This window comes from Ascaphus truei, chromosome 2 (assembly GCF_040206685.1).
Source record: "Ascaphus truei isolate aAscTru1 chromosome 2, aAscTru1.hap1, whole genome shotgun sequence".
NCBI classification, from domain to species: Eukaryota; Metazoa; Chordata; class Amphibia; order Anura; family Ascaphidae; genus Ascaphus; species Ascaphus truei.
The window spans coordinates 204,448,924-204,471,293 of NC_134484.1; the positions used below are offsets into that span (position 1 = coordinate 204,448,924).

The window sequence follows — 22,370 nt, forward strand, 5'->3', positions numbered from 1 at the left end:
ATTATTACTTTGGAATTGCTAGTGTATTTGTTCCTCAGCCGCTACCCCAAACTTGCTCTGGCACAAAAATGTATACATTATGTATTGTGATAACCATTCATGCTTTTTCGGGCCTTGATTTGCAAAGCTATTGAACATATATTCAATTTTAAAGCCACTTTAAAAGTGGTAGTAAAGGTGTGTGAATACTTTCCTATTACAACAACAAAACTCCATTAAAGGCTGCTATCAGCGTACCATTGCACCAAAAGCATCCTAATAACGATTTAGTATAAAAAATGTGAAATATCTACAAATAACAAGAGAAAGATACGCTAGATCAGATTGTAATGAAAAAAGTCATGTTCGATATTTCATCAGAAAATGAAAGAAAATGCACTTATTCTACCATTTTATTGCTTTCAAACTCATTTGTTTAAGCACAGGAGAAGACGAATTGCATACGTAATACTTACCAATATTTTCCTCTGACAGCCTCAAGATTTCCTGGAACTGTGGCTTTACCTACAGAGTAATTGGATTGGTAGGTTTAGCAAATCGTGCCAGTTGAACAATTGAAGTTGTGTTACCATTTTAAGTGTGAGATGGGCCCAATATACAGTACATGTCATGAGCTGAAAGCAATTAACTGTGGTATCAATGTAGCAATGATTTTACTTTTGTCAAAATGGATTTGAAGTAAAACATGACACTGTGTGCTCATTTGCATGTCATTTCCCAGACTCCCTTGCTGCAGTGGAAGCACTGTATGCTAAGAGATAATGGTGAAAGGCGGGGTTGCAGACCTGTCAGACATGTAAATGTGCGCACAAGTGATATTTTCATTTACTTTTGTTATACAGGAACAATTAATTCACGGACGTTGTCCATCTTTTGTACCAGAGTGATTCTAAACACACGGTGCATGAAGTGCTACATTTAAGGCCTTATTTTGTAAACTGCAAAAGCACCAATTCGGTCCTATCAGAGTTTACACGATAAAGCGCTTAGATCAACTATGCAACATCACAGATACATTTTCAGGTCATTAACAGTTAATGAATTATTAAACAAAATCGATTTTTACCTTCGTGTTCGTGAATATTTTTCCAAACGTCCTGCATAGCCGCCAGAAAAACCTAGAAAACTCATGCACGCAGGCTGTGGATGCAACATTGATTCTGCCAACTATTTCTATGAGTTGTGGTAGTCTGAAAGATACGGGGGAAAATAACAGATTTAGGGAAAGAACATCACTTCTGTATAAAATCAAATAAAGAGTGAAGAAGACAATTGGCATGTATTGATCATCAGGAACGTCCCTAAACAAATCACACGACATTTTCAATCATGTTATTATGTAGTGATCTGTAAACATATTTCTGTAACATTGCCTAGTTATAATGGTTTCATTTCAACGACATTTGATAAAACCTTAAAATCAAGAAGGATCAAATCCATCCAAAAATGGTTAGACCGAATATACAATTGCAACCCTCCAATATTTTTTTTCCAAGTTCCCAAAGTTCAGCAAAGTATCCGGTCGCTCCTCCTTCTCTTACCGTGCACCTCACAACTGGAACAACCTACTGGAGACTGTCACAGCCGCTACCAGTTTAAGTTTTTTCAAAACTAATGCAGTCTCACGTTTTAATCTGGTCTGTAACTGTTACATACGCCTATAATATATATATATATATTATCTTTAACTGTGCATGCAATGTCTTGTACAGTATATAAGGTATATCCTGTTCACTTATTTAAATGTGTATTTGTAACCATGTATTATTTGTCATCATAGCTCCCAGGACATACTTGAAAACGAGAGGTAACTCAATGTATTACTTCCCGGTAAAACATTTTATAAATAAATACCCCTCAAGTCCCAAGCTATCCAACTACCATCGATTAACCTGTGGTTTATTATATTATGTTTCAGACCACAGTATCAGGCACTTCAATTTTTTCGAATTCTTTATTTCTATTTTGAAGAAGCAGGTACATTATAAATCTGGGAATAAGATCACCAGGATACAAACTGGGAGGCCCTTACAGTAGATATTGATTTCCTCTTTGGAGAAGAAGCTTCAGTGGGCTGGAAGTGCAGCTCCCCGGGCTTATTTAGTGGCAGTCTACAACGCAAGATGTAAATGAAACTGACTTTTACCTATCTATGGAAGCAACCTATTAAGTACAAAATACATTGGCTTCATACAACTGCCATAGCAATATCATGCAGAAAATAAACTCACAGCTGATTGACGACCCAGAGCAAGCTTTCCCAGCCCGTGGTGCCCTCGTGCTCCAGCTGGTGATCATAAAGCTGAAGTAGCACAGCCAGCTGCGTGCGGCTGCCGATGATGGTGGCTACGTCCTGAAGAGGCGACACGGGTCGAGGGAATCTGGTCACTGTAATGAGCAGCGCAAACAAAAATCAGGCACCGACTTCTACAATATCGAGAGGACATTTCCAGGCCGTGTGTGAGAAACTGGGGGAGGAGGGCATGTCTTGAGTGTCAGTTCGGAGGGACAGACTAGTTTACACAGACTTCAAAAGTAATGTATACGACAGAGAAGCGCAATGCTACATCCAACAAGACAAAAATACACAGTAAAATACTTATATATTCTCTTGAAAAAGGGAAGTTTAACCCTTTGGCCAAAGAGTTGTAAGCTTGCGAGCCACGACAAGGCAGATCCTATTCGCAAGTCCTAACACTACCAGATAAAATGTAATGAGCCTATATAGATACAACTTTAGATATTTTGGCAGACTCAGCCAATGTTACACATTTCAACTTACAAATGTAACCAATGTCACAATCAGCCGCCCAATGTCACAATCAGCCTTGATACGATGCCAGGTTAAGTTTATTCACTACAGTGCAAAAGTGACTTTTTATACAATGATCAATCATCAAAAGTGAAGTATAAAAAGTGTGAAGGTTTTTAGAAAAAAATACAGGGAACTAAAGCGTTCTATCTTGATAATGACAAAACTTCAAACAAATCGAAATCCATTTCGCGTAAATTTCCCAAACGTTCCATTGAAAATCTGTTCTGTGGTGTAAAATTGTTCCAGTTTCAATCTGTGCGGAAAAACCAAAAACCTCCATTGGGTACAATCCGCTGGCGCATTTTAATAATCCAATATGCAGATTCCACAATCCGCTGGCGCATTTTAATAATCCAATATGCAGATTCCACAATCCGTTGGCGCATTTTAATAATCCAATATGCATATTCCACAATCCGCTGGCGCATTTTAATAATCCAATATGCAGATTCCACAATCCGCTGGCGCATTTTAATAATCCAATATGCAGATTCCACAATCCGCTGGCGCATTTTAATAATCCAATATGCAGATTCCACAATCCGCTGGCGCATTTTAATAATCCAATATGCAGATTCCACAATCCGCTGGCGCATTTTAATAATCCAATATGCAGATTCCACAATCCGCTGGCGCATTTTAATAATCCAATATGCAGATTCCACAATCCGCTGGCGCATTTTAATAATCCAATATGCAGATGCCACATTCCGCTGGCGCATTTTAATAATCCAATATGCAGATTCCACAATCCGCTGGTGGATTTTAATAATCCGATCACGGATTGCGGAATCTGTGGATTGGATTGTCAACGATAAAAAGAAAATCCGGAAAAAGGCGAATCGCCCTTTTTGAGTTAGATCCACGGAAATCCGTGGGCCAAAGGAACCGGCTGATCCAAATCCGCTCACAAGACACGCCATCTCTAGAGAATACCCATAAAGTCATTATGCAAAACATTTTCTTATAAGTGAATGACAAGCAGTACATGGCATAGCTTGATGCACTGTTAAAACAGCGAAACATCAACTATCATCAGTTTGAAAGCAGCATGTCTGCTACTGTATAGCAATCAGACTTATCTTCTGTCATATATTATAAACCTTGGCTTGTAGAAGAGAATTCAGGGAGCGGGAGGGGAAATTCTGCAGATCCGCCCGGTTCATATATTAATACATTGTGTTGGTTCAAGGTAAGGAGGGGTGAGGGAGCCAATAACACATAGGTACTATGACAATGTCAAACATAAAGAAGCAGTGTTGCATACAGAAATTGTGGGAGGATGAAATGGACAGACAAACGAAAATGATGCCCTACCAGCGGTTAACCTCAGTAAATAGCAATACTGCATGCTCTAGCAACTAAACAATGCCACATTAATAGACAACAATGTTGTTTTTCATGTTTAAATACGGATTTTCAAAAAAGTCTCTGCACAAAACAAGTTATCCCTGTACGGAGTAGAGAATTTCAGTTCTTGATCCTTTATGAATCTATGTTTTCATCTCTCATGGTTACAAATCTGTTATAACAACAAACATACCACTTTCCTGTTGTGTTACACGGCTTAAACTATCTTGACGAGATAAAGATCTGAGCTATTATGGACACCTTAATCATAACGCAACATTTTGTACCATTGCCATGGAAAAGTAGAACGCCAAAAATGAAATACAACATGGAGTTAACAAAGAAAAAGAAAGAAAATCCTTTGTCCGCATCTTACATTGGAGTTGCACGCTGCATAAATGTTTAGCTAAACGTGCAATTGCTTGATTATTCTCGGTGCATAAATCACACAACACATTTTTCCACACACTTGGTTTCATTCTCTGCTCACTGATTAAAGCACAGACGGAATTTAATGAGCAGCCGGTTTATGATTTAAGAAGTGCAGTTTTTACACACATTCGGGCTCTTTTCCTCTCTCGACACTCCCGCCCAGCAATGCATTTCCCACGTGGAGGTCATCGGCAGAACAGGTCTTCTGCCCTGCACATAAGAAGAATTGGAAGCAATTACAGGGGAACAAATCACTGACAGACAATGTGCGTCTTAAGTGCCAGGTATGGGTTACTATTTATGGGCTAGGAGATGCCATTTTAAAACTCCTGTTTTCAAAAGCGTTTTGAGCTGTGTGGTGGCTAACACAGCAGTTTTTGTGAAAGTACAGCTCTAAATTTTTTGTGCCATTTGAAAGGCAATAAGAAAATAATCAGAGGTATACAGTAGTTTCTATTTTTAAATTTAAAAAAAAAGCTCAAAATGGAGTCGAGCAAATTTCAAATGATACCTATTTTTACACAACTGCCTAGGCAGAGGACGCAAACGTAGTCAAATGAAAGAATGTCTGCACATCTGACAACTGTGGACTGCCATGAGCACGCAAGACTCAAAATAAAAATGCTACTCTTCCGTTTCGATATATTTCATATGCTTTAATACAATTTCAGAATGCTGCCATGTTCCTATTTCTATTACACTATTGGGTACAAGCAGCCCCATATAACATAGCCCCGTGCCACCATACCAGGGCTTTGTGCATCCAGCAATGTCTTCCAAGGCATGCATACAGCTAACTGGAAGCTTTCTCCGCTTGTCACATGTACTGCATGTATTCAAGTATTGGGCTTGAGCACGGAAAAATCATTAGAGATACACACACACACACACACACCCCATGCCCCACTCCCCCCTCCCCCCAAATGGAAACATTACTGTGTGCTCATTTGCATGTCTTAGGCCGTGCCTATAGTGCCGTCACCGGCTAAAGTTATATTTCGCCGGGCGTCGTCGTGTGTTTCCGGCAATTTGATTGGTTCAAGGGTCGTCACGTGACGCGACAGCCCTTGAAAAATCAAATTTTGCCGGCTATCAGTTTTCGCAACGGCGACTTCGCTCCATCGCGCGCGCGCGCGGCGGCAATGCATTTGTTTTCGGGCGACGTCGCATCGCCGGCACTATAAGCACGGCCTTAGACAGGTCTGCAACTCTGACTTTCACCATTATCACCCAGCATACAGTTCTTCCACGGCAGCAAGGGATTCTGGGAAATTATATATATATAGATATATATAACACACACACACAGGAGCATGTTAAAGTAGAGTGTGTGTGGAGAAAATGAAGTGTTGGGTAATTATACGATTGAACATCTAGATGTCTCAAGTTTAAGCTCAATGGACACTATTTGCTGCAGCAGTTTGTTCCTCAGTAAAAGATCCACCCTACAATAACAGCTCTCAGACCAGTTGTGCCGATGACGTTACTTGCATCACGTATCTCAGATGTAAAAGCAGCACTCTCCCCCCAGAAGCCTCTCTGAGGTTACGTCACAAACTGTTAGTATCTTGCCCCCTGTGCATGTCTTGCTCTTTTTTTTTTTTAAGTATGTTTTTCTAGTGTTACAAAAAAATATATGGTTTTCTAAATCTCTAGCTTCGGGATGCGAGCTTTATTTAAACATCCCATCTAATATTTAAACATGCTTATATCTCCTGAATGAAGCAACAGGTTTTGAAAATAAAAACAGCTTTAGAAAGCTTATGGTTAGTTAAAAAACAAAAAACACCAAACAAATTGAATTAAATAAATAATCAGTGTGGTAGGCTGTTTTAATGCAGCAGTCCAAGCTGCCGGTTTCTTTTTTTTAAATTATTTTTTTCCCTTTAAAATGTGCATCACTACAATCCACACAAAATTAGTAATTAGCCAAGTCGCCGATCGGTGAAGATTTGGCCCGGGGGTTCACTAAATGACTGCAGAGGAGTATTCTGCAGTCAGTGTGACTTTGTAAAAGGTTGCTATAGAAACAAAAAAGGCTTGCTCTATTATAATACATTAGAAATGTAATTCAGAGTTGTTTAAAAAAAAATGTGCTACAAGTATTTTCTCATAGTACAGAACTGATTTATTAAAAAAATAACACGTAGGATATTGCTTGGTCTGCATCTTTAAGACCATCAGGAAAAATATACAAAGTAATTTTTAGAAATGAGCTTCTGATAACATAAGTTCCTTCTTCATTAAGTTGTAAAAGGTGCACCATTCCCATTTATGTACACATTTGTGGTCATTTTTTTTTTGAGGTACCACAACCAGTATGTGAAAAAAACTGTTCAACAATACGTCCACATTACCGAAGGATCTCCCCAGAGGGGCACAAACGCTGTTTTGTATACTGGATAGTGTGAGTATACACCTTTAGGGCGATATATTCAATAAGCCAGCTTACATTTTATAACGGTGTTATATATTTCTATTTTGTACTTTTTGCATATACACCAACCGGTTTCCTGAGCTGCCCGCATCTCTCAACAACCACCACCTGCATATAATACAAGATTCCAGTGAATCAGGATTTTCTTTATTTTTTTGGTAGAAAACATAGCAATCCACCTACAGCTTGAATTAAGGCTGCATCTTGCCGGCAAGAGAAGGTGATGGGAGGAAGATTAAAGGAAATATAAATATACCAGTAAACAAATGAAATCTCTTCCAGAAACAAGTACTGTATGCAGAAAACTATGAAAAGCTACTGTAGAAGCAGAGGCTATTACAAAGGCTCACATGCTAGAATAGTTGACTCAGATGCAGAAAGGAAAATCACATAGCTGGCAGATCTATTTTAAGCGTGTGCAGACAGACCACGCTAGAAGTTGGAAAAAGCAGATCAAACTTCCCGCACCCCCCTTCTTTCTTTGGGTATAAACCACCCACTTGTTTACAAACCACTGTGGAACTCAACAACTGACCAACAGGACAAAATGTCTACTATTGCCACTGGTTGCGAAAGACAAAATTCAAGACAAAGCTGCTGGTCACTAAATGAGAGCTTGAAATGTGTGGTGCGTGAGAAATAAGAGCTGGGAAAGATGCAGGGTGAAGGTTTTAAATAGGTCGGCCGCCTAAGTGACCACCATAATCACCCATGTGGTTTGAAAGAATATGTGGTTGTTCGTACCTTCTATCTGAAGTATTTCACCCTGAAGCTTGGCTTTGCTTGTAAACGGGGCATTCTGCAGCACAGTTGCAAAGAGTGAAGGGATAAGAGATTGCAAGGCAGAAAGATACATGTGTAGCTTGTGTTCATCCAGCCCGTGCTCTCCTTCCTGAAATGCATAGACACAGTCTGAAAAAGAACCATGTTTCCAGAAGGACCATTACACAGCAAGGCAAACTCCTGAAAGCACAGCCACCTCTGTGAGAAAACCATGAGGACAATCTTTCCACATCCTTGTTATATATTCACTTCGATTTTGGCTTTACAGAGTTATAGCTGGGACAGTTAACAGCCAAGAACATGTGGTATTAACTCATGTCAACTGCTTTAATCCTAACAATACCATGCAACATTGCAGCGGTTTGTGTTATGCTGTACCTTTGCGGGTAGGGAGGCAGAAAGGGATGGGCACTGAACAAATGAAATATGGCTTTGTTCAAACACCTACCCTGAGGAGTTTTTCAATTTTATGAAGAAGCGTTGGAAAAAGGTGAGACTGTAGATTGCCCAGTTCCATGGTCCATGCAGCATAGGCTGGTAAAAACACCTGATGAGTTGCACTCACTACTCTTTCTGAAGGATCACCTAGAGCTGTCAGCAGAAGTTCAAAACCCTGATGAGAAAAAGACATGGTAAAACTAGTAAACGAGTGTCCGATTTATCCTGTCGTACACATACACATTTAAATTGTATATATTGTCAATATGGCCTCCGGTGCCATTCTATCCTACCCTTTTGATATATGTCTATAGAGATATTTATACACACGCACACACACACACTTTAAGTTATGTGAGTGAAAAAGGCGACAAAAAACCTCCACCGTTGGCATATAGCCAATAAAGAATATCACATTCAGGTCTTAGACAGGCCTGCAACTCTGCCTTTCAACCATTATCCCCTAGCATACATTGCTTCCACTGCAGCAAGGGATTCTGGGAAATGACATGTCACCCATTTACATGGAACCCATATAAGCAAATGCTTTGCTGTTCACACAGCTTTTAAGCACAGCATGGGATTAGATGCAAAGCCAGTCAAACCTTCTCACAGACATGTAATTTAAAATGTGTATGATAAACCCACCCAATCTTGAAAATTGCAAAGCCAGTACAACCAACCTCACACTGATGATACCCATTAAGATTGAAACATGTCTGTGAGTGGTTTGACTTGCTTTGCTAGTCCCATGCTGTGCTTAAAAGCTGTGTGAACAGCAGAGCATTTGCTTGTATGGGTCCCATGTAAATGGATTTCAGGCGAAAGGTTACACGTGTGCTCATTTGCATGTCATTTCCCAGAATCCCTTGCTGCAGTGGAAGCACCGTATGCTAGGTGATAATGGTTGCAGACTTGTCTAAGACATGTGAATGTGCTCACAAGTGACATTCTTTAATATATATATCTTTCAATTTTATTAAAAAGAAAACACCAAGTTTCATAATCATATTCAAAAAAATAAACACTACAGTCTTGTGAACCATACCTGTTGGTATTTGTCCGGATCATCAATGTACCCCATAATGATGCCAAGGCTTTTAATCACAGCTTCCCGAACCATGTCTGCTTTATCTTCCATCAACATTTGTTGCAGCATTGACAGCACAAGTGAACTTCTTATCTCCTTCTGGAAGAAAAGGGATCATTGGCTTTGGCATGCTTGGCCAAACAAGATACAAGACTTGAAAATAAAGCTGGTTAGCTTATATCAAGATCAAATATATAGTTGATATTATGGTAACCCAAAACTTACAGTCACATTTTTAATTCAGAAACCAGTCAATGGCTAGGTTAACACATGGTGACCAGCTTTAACCCACTGAATTTCAGTCAAAGTAGAAACTGGGTTTGCTTACTTCAAAATGAAGGAAGTTATTTATCTACGTCCTATTATAATGTATGTTGTCATTTTATACAAAGTTTTTTTTTTTTTTTACATCTATATTTACACAAAAATTGAGGTTTCATTTTATGGAAAGCAATAGAAATTAAGGAGACTTACGGGGAGGTACGGAGCTAGATCCCCACACGACTCTGCCACGAGCAGTCTTCTTTCTGGGTATTTGTGATTGATCTACAAGACAGAATTCTAACTTCAATATGAACTTTAGCTACAGATAATTATACTTAAGCAGAGAGGAAGGTGAATAACAGGTGGCAAAAAGATCTTGCCTGAACATATCTACAGAGAGGACATGGTCCTTGTATCACACCACTTTTATTATTATTTACTGCATCAACAGCTCTCACATGGGCCCGGGGTGTGAAATAATATTTTTTTATATACGTCTGTGTATAATAGATATATACATCTTATTATATATTAGTGAAAGCACTGTATGCCTGTCTGCATCTTCCTGTGTCCCTACAGACAATCTGATTGCACCTTTGGCCTGTCACTCCACCTCAGGCCATGCCCGTCCCCGCACACCTCTCATTCGTCTGCGGTCCGCCCCCGCACAACTCTCATTGGTCTGCGGCCAACACCACTGCCACACTGTCCCACCCCTCACTCACTGAGCTTTGGGAACGCTTGCCAGCACCTAAACCTCACTGCTCTGAGAGATTTGCACATAACCCTCACTGCTCTCAACCCAGAAAACCCTGACCGCCTGCTACCACGACAGAACTGCACAATCAGGTACCAGTCTTATTGCGTTCAGCACTGCAACATTCCACACCCTCACACAACACCACACACACCGCACGCTCACACCGCCTCTTACGGCCTACACTGCTAACACACCTCACCGCACTGTCTCATCCTCACCTCTCCAACGGACACCGCACCCCCCCCCCCCGAGGCAGTAGCGCTGTGTGATCATCACATCACCAACGGACACCGCACGTGGCCGCTGCTCCTCCGAGAGATCACACCACACAGAACCAACATTCCCAGTGTCTCCCTGGTTCCCGCGCTTTCACCCCCCCCGGCGCCGCTACAGTCAGTGGGGGAGCGGAGCGAGCGCCCGGGACACCCCCCACGGCTCTCAAGCACGCGCCGCGCGCCCCAGCGCTCTTCTCCTCTCCCCGTGTCAGTTCCCCCCCGGTGCTCCGCTCAGCTCAGCTCTCCCCCCCGGAGCTCCGCTCAGCTCTCCCCCCCGGAGCTCCGCTCAGCTCTTCCCCCCAGTGCTCCGCTCACCTCCCCCCGGTGCTCCGACAGGCAGTGGACAAGCAGCGCCTAAGATGGCGGCGCCCGGAAGGACCCCCTTCCTCCCTCGCGGAGTAAGATGGCGGCGGACGGAAGGAGAGGTGACGTGTGTGTGTGTGTGTGTGTGTGTGTGTCACTGTGTGTGTGTGTGTGTCACTGTGTGTGTGTGTCACACTCTGTGTGTGGGGGGGGACACTGTGTGTGTGTGACACTGTGTGTGTGTGTGTGTGTGTGTTACACTGTGCGTGTGTGTGAGTGGAGAGGAGGGACACGGAAATTGTAAGCAACCCACCCCCCCTCCTGTCCACTGTCGTCCCCCCCCTCCCGTCCACTGTCCCCCCCTCCCGTCCACTGTCCCCCCCTCCCGTCCACTGTCCCCCCCTCCCGTCCACTGTCTCCCCCTCCTCCTGTCCACTGTCCCTCCCCCCTCCCCATCTCCTGTCCACTGTCCCTCCCCCCCTCCTGTCCACTGTCCCTTCCCCCTCCCCTCCTCCCCCCCTCCTGTCCACTGTCCCTTCCCCCTCCTACCGTCCACTGTCCCTTCCCCCTCCTCTCCTCCCCCCCTCCCCTCCTCCCCCCCTCCGTCCCTCCCCCGGGCAACGCCGGGTCTCTCAGCTAGTATAGATATATAGACGGGTGAAAACTTCTGCAAACCACTGTATTTAAGCATGCATGCATATTGTCATCAGCCCTTGCTGATCCACTGCTGGATGAAGGCCTCCCCAATGATCTTCCAGCTACTGCGGTTGCAAGCCTGGTTTCCCTGTTTCAACAAATTTTCTGATTTCATCCTCCCATCCCAGTTTTGGTCATCATCTTGGTCTTTTAATCTCCCTTAGAAGCCAGTCGAGTACCATGTTTGTTTAGTGATGATCATTTCTTCTTGTGATAAGGCAGGCACGCTGTCATTTACACTTCTTCACCTTTGTTTGGTTTTAAACCCATTCATTATTTTTCGTATCCCTTCGAGTAATACCCAGCATAAATCTCTCCATACTTATTTGCATGGTCTGAAGATTCTGAATTATCTTCGCATTTAGGGTCCAATTTACACACCCATACGTGAGCACAGGCAGAATAAACTAGTCAAAAACTTTCCTCGAGGCACAGAGAAAGGTTCCCTTGAAATATTGTCGTTTCTTCAAAATGTGCTCTATCCCATCTTCATTCTTCTACTGATTTCATTCAAAATGTTCCTAACCATTGTTATTTGCCATCCAACGTAGACAATTTGACTTATTCTAGTTATTTCAATTTATTTAAATCTTTGCAGACGTGACATTTGTTGATCAGGCACACTTCTTACTTGCTTCAGCGAGTTCTTCAATTTCTTGCTGGAGATCTTCTTGACTTGTGGCAAAAATAACATCATCTGCAAATCATAGGCGACTCAAATATTCACAGTTGATTTTATTCCATTTTTCCCCAATGCAATGTCTCGAACAATTCAAGTTTCTCTGCAAGAAGCTTTGGTGACATGGTGTCTCCCTGCCACACTCCCTTGCTGATCCTTATCTTGCAAGTATCTACATGTAATCTAATGTGTGATGTGGCATTCTCATTAATGTTCTTTATAATATCAATTTACGCTTCAACACCGTTTCCTTAATGCATCTTGGACCGCTGAGGTGTAGATGGAATCAAATAATATTTTTTAATCATGAAATCCTAAACTGAGTAGTATATTGCATTTATTATTTTGGCAAATCACTTCTTGTACGACTTGAATGTGGACTATTGTGTAGTATCCACTGTGAAATGCTGCTTGTTCTCTAGTCTGGGCAAAATCCAGGGTTTGTTGCAGTCGATTGGTGAGAATCTTTGTAACAATCTTGTAAGTGATTGGAAGCAGACTGATTGGTCTGAAGTACTTGATAGCTTCCTTGTCTCCTTTCTTGTGGATGAGGATATCTATGATATGTGGCATTACTCCATTGTTTTGGAGTGTTGCTATTCTTCAAGCAGCATGTAAATAGATTGATAGATACAGCTGAACCACGTTATAACGCGGTGCACGGGGTCCACATAATGAGACTGCGTTATAACCAGGATCGCGAAATGGCAGCCGCACGAGGATTTACCCAGCATCTGCGGCTCTCTCCTCTCTGCAGCTCTCTCTCTGCTTCATCAGGCTGCGTCCATGTGTTCGGCGCACATTTCCAAGGTGTTTTATTTTTTAAATAACATACAACGTTTTATTGCCCACACACACTACTGTGCAATATAAGTTATGTTTGATAATAGCGTCAATGACATCACACCAATCTTATCGTGTAGCAGGTAAAGAATCGGTACTAGAGTATGAAGGGTCATGGGTTCAATTCCTGTATGGTATGCTAAAATTTAAATGTGTGTGTGTGTGTGCATGTCCGTTAGCAATAAAGCATTGAATGATATACATACATGTATCGTCTATTCATCTTTGATCATTGAAGCTTGTCTAACACGGTACTGTACCTCTACATATTATATATATATATATATATATATATATATATATACATACATATATATATATATTATACACACACATATGTGCGCCACACACGTGGATGAAGCAGTGAGAGAGGAGAGAGGAGAGAGCAGCAGATGCCGGGTAAGTCCTCGCACTGCGTCATTTTGCTTATTAAAAAAACCACCAAAAAAAAAAACCTTGGACATGTTTTTAAATAGTGAGCCACACTCAGAACGCGTTATAAGTGTATATGTAGCGGATCGCACTATAACGGGGTTGAGCTGTATAAAGATATCTCTCTCAATGAAGATAAAAAAAAAGTGATCAAAATACTCACACAGTTAAAGAATAAGTGGTTATTTAGTCCAACATGCAGACATATCCTGACTTTCTGCACCCAGGGGGACCTTCTTCAGGGGTGGGGGGTTTCGAAATGTCAGGATATGTCCATATCGGACTAAATAAACATTAACTCCTAGGATGGTGCAGATATTTAAGCACTTTTGTGATCTTTACTGACGTTTATTCATTACTTTTACCGAGCACCACCTACCCTTCTGCTGAGGAATTCCATTGTGTGTGTGTGGGAGATAAATAGATCTACACTTATATTTATATATACACACACACACACACACACACACACACACACACACACACACCTCTGTTTGACAAGTCATGAGGTCATGAATCTTCTAATTGCTTTTTGCAGAATAAGCAATCCCAACTGGAACACTGTTACTTTAAGTGACAATTGTTCAGCATATTTAGCAATGTAAAGCCAATAAATAGATCACTGCAATGCACTGCAAGCTAATTGTGTGTAATGCTAAACACAGGCATGCAGTGGTTTCAGGGTACTATTTTATGGTATGTTTTTTTCAAAGGGAACAGTGAAAAAATGAAATATAACTTGTGTACAGTACACCTGGCTGAAAAACAACTTTTTGTCAAGGAAGTTAAACAAACACTAAGAATTTAACGATTAACACGGGCTGTTGGATGCAAGTGCTAAGAACCACAAACAATGTTGCACTAAGCAAATAAATATGCACATATTTCAACGGCAAAGATTAATCTCAAAAGATGTTTATACGCTTGCTATGTTCCTTAACAATGATTCATTGTTCATCCCCAAAATTTCCCCTTAACTTCTCTTTTGTGAGTTGTAAATGGGGCACCATCTCATAGAGAACAATTGCAAATAGAAGATACATACCGTGCATAGAGCATGGTCAGTAATACAAGAAGCGACAACACTACATTCCTGCGTGGAACTTCGACAACACAATAAACATGCAAATATTGTCTACATGTTTAGATCAGCAGTGAAGTTTATTCAATTGTACACTTTTCAGCATTTTACCACGTGCTAGATAAAAAAAAAAAAAAATGCTGCAAACTGTGCACCTGTTAAAGAATTTCTAATTGTTATCCTTCAGAATTGAGAAGGGCCAATGTTTCCTGGATGAAACTTACGAGTATAAAACAGGAGAGAGGACTTTTTCCCCTTTACATGGGCAGTCAACACCTACAGATGCAGCGGCCGTTATCCGATCATTTCTCGAATTGGTTTTCCAGATCTCCCTGAAATGCTTTCAAAAATTTGCCGCAGCAGACTAATGGCCCATCGGATTAACACAGCAGGGGTCCCTGCTGTGTTAATCTGTCCGGTGACGACCTGTCTTTAAGAGACACGCGCCTCTAACAGGCGATCGCAGGGTTTTAATTACATTTTAAACATTTGCAGTAATGTAGCGGGGGGTCTCCAGAGCTGAACTGCATTGATTTCAGGTCCGGGAATCCCTTACTTCCCGAGATACAGGCCCCGTTGTGGGGTGCCGGTATCCCCATGTTAAAATCATGTGGGACACGTGACAGTGGGATCTAAACAAAGCAGAGGGATACCGGCACCCTATAACAGGGCCTGTATTTCGGGAAGTAGGGGGTCCCCGAGGCTGAAATCAACCTTGTTCAGCTCAGGAGACCCCCTGCTCAAGCACACTATAAATACAAATAAAATGTAAGCAGCTTCATTACCTTAGCAGCTAGACGCTAAGGCAATTAAGGGGTTAAGGCACAATAGCAGGTTTATTGGGGGCAGAGGGGGTGAGTGAAGGGGGTACTTGGCCCTTCATTCATCCCCTCTGCTCTCAATAAACATTACACACGTACTACCCACCACTACACAAGGTAGTGAGTACTACGAATGACTGTGCTGAGCTCCTCTCCTACATCTATACACTTATGACCATATCTTCATAGGCATCTTGCCAAATACGCTTGGCACAAAGGTATTCAGTGTTTGTATGGTCATATTAGAACAGGTTTACAGTTGGCCATCACGGTCTCTCTTAGTGCAAGACATTCATAGTGCCTCCGGTCGGAGAAAAACCAGCATGATAAATTAGGAAGAGAAGAAAAGGAAACCCAGGCACCGACCGACTGAAACCTGCAAGTACAAGGGACAGCCGTGCAAACTAGTCACAAGTCCACGTTTTTACATTAGAATACGTAGCAAAACCTTGAGCTACTATAGTTACCTGCTCCCAACACTGGGGTAAAAGCTCGGCTTCCACTCGCGTAGGTCCCACATGACGAGCGAACGCCACACATCCAGTTAAAATCATTTGCCTACAAGTTCAAGGAAAACCTGCAAATCAGCATCCTAATAGTCACGTGAAAGTATGTTTCGCGTTAATCTCAGAACAAAAACAATGAGCTTAAAACCCGCCTGGAAATAATAATTGCCTTAAGGTAATCAACAGTTAAAAGAACAAAATAAATAATGAAATACTCAGAAAACAAATCTGTATTGTGATCTCTCATGTTGTGATTGCTATAAAATACACATACAGTAGATGGGCAGGTCACAGGGAAGTTCAAGCGCTTGTAAAATGTAATTACTCGTGCGTTAAACTGTGTAAAGGGACAGAAAGCGCTTTGTCTGTGTAAAATGACTGGCAAATTATTTATATTAATATGTTGTTATAGCAACCTGCTAGGCCATACTGAGAACTTAAATCCCTCCCCCTGAGAACTGGAGGGGGTATAAATCCCTTAGGCAGTGTACAAGCGGAGATCAGAAAGGTTTTTTATTTTCGAAAGAAACTCTCCCAGGACAACGTGTGAAACTAACAATACATACCTTTGCTCATCATCTGGACGCTTAATCAAATTGAACAGTATATGGAGGAGCTGGTCTCTTTCTTTGGGCTCTGGGTGGAGGCAGGCGGTGCAAAGTATGAGTGGTATCAATTCCTATACGTCAGTGGTGCAAAGGAAGAGGATGAAGAAAGCATATCAAGGGGAGGCAAACAGAAATGATAAAGACACACTGCACCAAAGCTGGGGAGACACGATCCTCTCAAACATCCACTGTCCTAATAGCTAATGTTATTCAGTGACAGAACACACCCTCTTTGGATACTTGCCATTTCAAGAGCATACTGTATATACCAGGGCTGCGCAAACTGGGGGGCGCGGCGGTTACTGAGGCCCCCCCGCGCTCTTCAGCGCAAGGCCTCTGTAACTCACTTACCTGAACTAAGCCGTCTTCGGGCCACACGTCGCCATGGCGACGCCGCAGGGTCACGTGACCTGACGTCACACGACCCCACTTTGTCATTTGACGCTGCCTTAAAGGTAAGAGGGGGCCCGACACAGGGGGCAGCAGGCATGGTGGTGCAGAGCAGGCAGTTTGCGCACCCCTGCTGTATACAATATGCAGAGTAATGTCGGGGAACATTTTTAAAATAAAATGATTACAGATTGTTACTGCCTATTCCTGTTCCCGCATAATGGATGGAAATACACGTGAGAAATGTCTTGGATGTGAAACATGCCAGTTTTTAGGTTTTTTTTTTCCTGTATCACACAGAATAAAATACAGTTTTTGTCAAATGTGCTTATGTATGTAAGTATGAGTAAGAGGACCCAAGAGCCACTTCTAATTACAACTTTCTGAAAATCAAAAAAAGCCGACACATAAAAGTTCATTTCACAACAGTTTCTCCCATCTTTTCTATGAAAAGCCTACCAGCAATTTTTCCTGAAAAGTTGGTAACAAGCAAAAACAAACAGAAGGAAGTTCACATATCTGCGGTACATTAAATGACATTATAATGATAGATTAGGTAGCCAGCAACGGAATGGTGTGTCCAAATGAAACACTTTAAACACAGTTGTTGCAGGGTCTACAAAACGTCTGTAGAAATGAAAGAGTTGTGTGGACAGACTTGTGTAGAACTACGAGCATTGTATGCGCGGATACTTTACAAATAAGGATGTTAGTTCTTTGTTATGAATACGGCCAGACATGTAAATGAAGATATGAAGATGGTTGTAGCATAAAGTACCTACGGGCTTCATATGGGTCTGAAAAATGTACTGCTGTAGCCCAGGTTGCAGAAAGCATAGGGGAATGGCAATCTTCAAATAAACCCCAAAGAACATAACAGCACGAGGCAACAGCGAAGCACAATCCCTCCCCTAAACACCAAATCTTCATTGGAAAGAAGCAAAGTTAAGCGCTCCTATTATTCTTCCAGGTATATATCGTATGTTTTGCGCTGTCAAATTACGGGTTTAGTTTTTTCAATTGAGGACATTCGAGATTTTCAACTGAAAAGGCTGTTTCACTGGACTTGTGGGTCCCAAATACAAGGTTTTAAAACAATATAAGGGCACAAACCACCTATCCCAATTGCATTTGCCATCTGTCCTCGAGAGAATACCTCAAATCCTAAATTAGTTGCTGTGGGAGCTTTAAAAAAAAAAAAAAAAAAATCTGAAGAAATAAATAAATAATAAAACCACTACAGAGCACAGTTGAAGTGGCATAGAGCCCCTTACAGCTTCTTCCAGCGGACACAAACACTGCTTCTGAACCTCGCATTAGCAACAGGCTCTGTGTCCTGAGTGCTTGAAAGGCTTCGTACCCTTCTGCATGCCTCTGTTTGTACAGGTTAGCCATGGACGGCTGCCTCAAACCAGACAGTGTATCCCTCTTTTGGTCTGCGTTAACTTTGATTGTAAGCTCTTCGGGGCAGGGCCTCCCTTTGCCTTATGTTGTAATGAACAACATTACATCTTATCTTATTATATCTTACTCCCACTGTCTATACTTTATTTACCCTGTTTTGTACATTAGTAAAGCACTGCGTACACACATTGGCACTATATGAATAAAATGATCCATACTAACACTTGCATGGAGAGGTTAATTTGATATCTTAAGCAGTGTATCCAATAGTGTCTGGCAGAGCTGAAGTGATTTGTACATTGTCTTTGCTTGCGCTGCCCTCTAGTGGTCTCTTAAGTCTTCTACTATTAAATACAAAAATGCACTTAAAGGAGCGATCCAGCCAATATCCTACAAGTTTTTTTTGTTTTTTTTAAATAACTCAGTTCTGTAGTATTAGATAACAATTACTAAAAAAAAAAATTCATTCAACGCTTATTGACATTTTTAATGAGTTTTAATATAATGAGCATCCTTTGATTTCTATTGCAGGTTTTAGCCACCTCCCCAGCAGTGCAAGATCTTTCTATCCCTTTCCTGTTTGCGGTAATTTGTTGCCAATATTCCCAGCAGTTTGAGCTGCAAACTGTAACAATAGATAATGTTACCTTAGTAATATAAGGATACATTGTAGTTGCTGAGTTACACTGACTGAAGGATTGCATGAAACTGGAAGGCAGCCATTTAGTGAACCCTGGGAAGCAGGATCTTTGCTGATCGATCATGGGAGAATTAATCAACAGGCAGCTTAGGTAATTTGTTTTCAATAAAGGTAAATCAAATATATAATATATATATATATATATATATATACAATTATACAAATATATACAATTACTAAATGTAAAGCCGCTTTAATTTAAACTACTCTCAAAGCAGTCAACATGTGCATCCTTGTCAGTATTATACCCAGATAATACCTCACAAGACACAATCCAAGTGGCACTTAGTGGCGCATATATATATATAATACTGACAAGGATGCACATGTTGACTGCTTTGAGAGTAGTTTAAATTAAAGCGGCTTTACATTTAGTAATTGTATGTACGGTCATATTACAATATACATTGTATATACAGACACAATATAGGCAAACCAGAGGATTGAAACAATAATATACTGTACCAGTACTATGCCAAGCTTATGGAGTCTAAAATATTTTTCTAGGAATTGGATACCAAATTTTTTTTTCAATATTTTCACAATCTACAAACCTACCTACCTTTGTTTTAAAATCCCCAAATCTTGGCAACAATATGATATTGGGAAAGAATGCATGGAGGAGAGAAAACCATGTTCAAATTGCAGTAATAGGTGCACTGAGGCATTGACTATTTAAAAGCGCAGTCCTTCCTCTAAACCAGTCCTCAAGGGCCACCAACAGCTCAGGTGTGCAGGATATCCCTGCTTCAGCACAGGTGGCTCAATCAGTGGCTCTTGAGCCACCTGTGCTGAAGCAATGATATCCTGAACACCTGACCTCTTGGTAGCCCTTGAGGACTGACGTTGCCTGCCCCTGCTCTAATGGCAGTTTGGGTAAAGGGGAAAATCTGGTTGGTTGGTTGATTGATGCCTTTTAAGAATAATAATAAAAATGTAACGTTTGCAATCCCGTTCATCTGAAAGTTGGAAGGGGTTTTTACCTTCTCTAGTTACTTCATTCTGTGAGGTATTACTATTTTGAGAAGGATCTACTACTATTCCACAATTTAAAAAAAAAACCTTGTTCCTTTGACGAGGCTCCGAAAGCCATGGGTGGAGACATGCATGCTGTTTGACAGGATCACACAGAAAAGTTAAAAACTTTAAAAAAAAAAAAAAGGATGCAAAAAAAATAAAAAAATTGTATGTATGTCTTTATTTATATAGCGCCATTAATGTACATAGCGCTTCACAGCAGTAATACGCGTGACAATCATATACATAACAAATAATACAAATAACAGGTCATGGGAATAAGTGCAGCAGACATAAAAATTAACATTTAGGAAGAGGAGTCCCGGCTTCGAAGAGCTTACAATCCAAGTTAAATGTTTTAAAGGTGATACAGCAAATAAAAATACCACTTGTGGTGCATTCACATCTCAGACAGGTCTGCAAACACCGTCTATCCATTATCGCTTAACATACAATGCTTCCACTGCAAGGGATTCTGGGTAATGGCATGGATAGGAGCACTCGGCGTCACATTTTGTTTCATGTAAAATACAAAAAACAGAACTTCCACTGACCATGGTGCTAAGGTCCAGTACCTTCACCATCAGGTACAATACACATACATAGAAATATTTAGATCAGACCAACACTCAAAAAATAAATAAAAACTTGATACCTCATTAGTTGAAACAAATAATTTATTAGAAAAAAGTAAATTTACAATAAACAACTATAATTAAGGCAAATAACTTCACAAATACTCTAGTGAGGTAGCAAGTTTTGATTTATATTTGAGTGCTGATCTGATCTAAATTGTTCTACATATTGTTTTATATCCATTTAAACATGGAACCCTATAAGCGTATGTCTGTCGTAATACACAGCTTTTTCAGCACAACCTCAAATGTGTTTACGGAAGTCAGTTACACTGTCGAGTCTTTTAGAAAATATGGTTTGGCCAGTAAAGCGGGACTGCTCTTTAAGCCCCTTCCTAATGGGGATTACCTTTTTCATCTAGTTTTGAGCTATTACACATCATTGAGAGGGGATTTTACCAAACAATCCTTAGCTACAAAATGGTGCTTGGATTTAGTGGGTTTAGGAATGTCACACTGGAGAACTAAGACACAAGCCTTTCCCCAGCCGAGAGGGGTTAGGCCGGCAATAAAATCACCCTCACACCTTGACCCAAATTTTCTAAATGTCCTTATTCAATCTTTAAAAACTGACAAAAAAGAAAAAGAAAAAAGAAGAAGTTATATAGCATGGACCTTATCAATCAAGATAAATTCATATCCAGCAAGGAGTACGTGGGAAGGAAAATGTTTGCAAGGCATTAAAGCATCACTGGGTTTTTGCGACTAGTTTTGGAAGGTATTGATGCACTGGTGGGGTTTACCCGACAAGGTCAGGAGGGAATACGCTGACAAACTCATTCAGCCAAGCACAACCGGCTCAGAAACCCAGCACTGATCCCTTTCCCCCCACCATAAAAAGAAGTTGAACGGATTATTAATAAATATTTTGCATAACTTATTTGTTTGGTACACACTTGTACCATGTGTGTGACAATGTTAGCCCCAGCTAATGAAAATTCCAATTAACAACCTTCACTTTACGGTTGGAAACTATACTTTAACAGACTATTGGAAAGATTGTGACATGCACAGCCTGTATTGCTTCCAGCGGGAATGTTGGTAGAACGGAGGAAGACGTACTGCTGTATTTGCTATGATGCAGCAAAGTCAGCAGATTCTTTACTGTATGTTCCCAAAAGCAGCAATCGTCAATATGCAGCACAAATCATTTACCACCTTTCTCTAGAGGAATACAAATTTGAACGTCTTTCTACTAAGGGAATTACTGATAAAATAAATATATCATTGATTACTGGAGGATCAATGCCAGTTTTTTGAACATATCGGTTCTAATTGGAAAAGGGGATCATGTCAATGCATAGTATAGTCAGCGAAACATAAGATCAGTGTGTGGCATATCATAAATTGATAGACGTAAAGCACACAGGTAACACTTTGCGTTACATGCTGAGCAAACAGGAATACTATTTCCGAAAAATGCTGACTCAATTCGAATCTTCATGTAGCGCACACGTATGTACCGGTGGACTTAATCCAGTACAAGAAGAGACAAAAAGGCTACAATGCTACATCCAATATGACAAATTATTTGGTACATTATGTATTTTGTCTATATTCTTTCTTCATAAATATAGGTCACATTTGGCCAAAATATTTTAAGCCTGCATT

The 22,370-nt window shown here is 40.9% G+C and overlaps 1 protein-coding gene across 12 annotated transcripts in view; it reads right to left on the bottom strand.

Moving 5' to 3' along the window:
- Nucleotides 1–22,370, bottom strand: part of RELCH (RAB11 binding and LisH domain, coiled-coil and HEAT repeat containing) — a 129,385-nt gene that overhangs the window by 39,168 nt on the left and 67,847 nt on the right. For 7 of the 12 annotated variants that reach the window (XR_012799146.1, XM_075585871.1, XM_075585867.1 and 4 more), the window contains 10 exons: nt 16,572–16,684; nt 15,967–16,057; nt 9,820–9,891; nt 9,304–9,444; nt 8,266–8,430; nt 7,779–7,926; nt 4,724–4,807; nt 2,232–2,388; nt 1,067–1,190; nt 456–504 (listed from right to left, as the gene is read on the bottom strand). Coding sequence is in view for 11 of the 12 variants with exons in the window: in XM_075585871.1 (XP_075441986.1) it covers nt 456–504; nt 1,067–1,190; nt 2,232–2,388; nt 4,724–4,807; nt 7,779–7,926; nt 8,266–8,430; nt 9,304–9,444; nt 9,820–9,891; nt 15,967–16,057; nt 16,572–16,684 (1,144 nt within the window). In the remaining variant the exon portion in view is untranslated. The remainder of the gene's footprint in view (nt 1–455; nt 505–1,066; nt 1,191–2,231; nt 2,389–4,723; nt 4,808–7,778; nt 7,927–8,265; nt 8,431–9,303; nt 9,445–9,819; nt 9,892–15,966; nt 16,058–16,571; nt 16,685–22,370) is intronic. The other 5 variants (XM_075585872.1, XM_075585876.1, XM_075585875.1 and 2 more) reach the window with 2 other exon arrangements.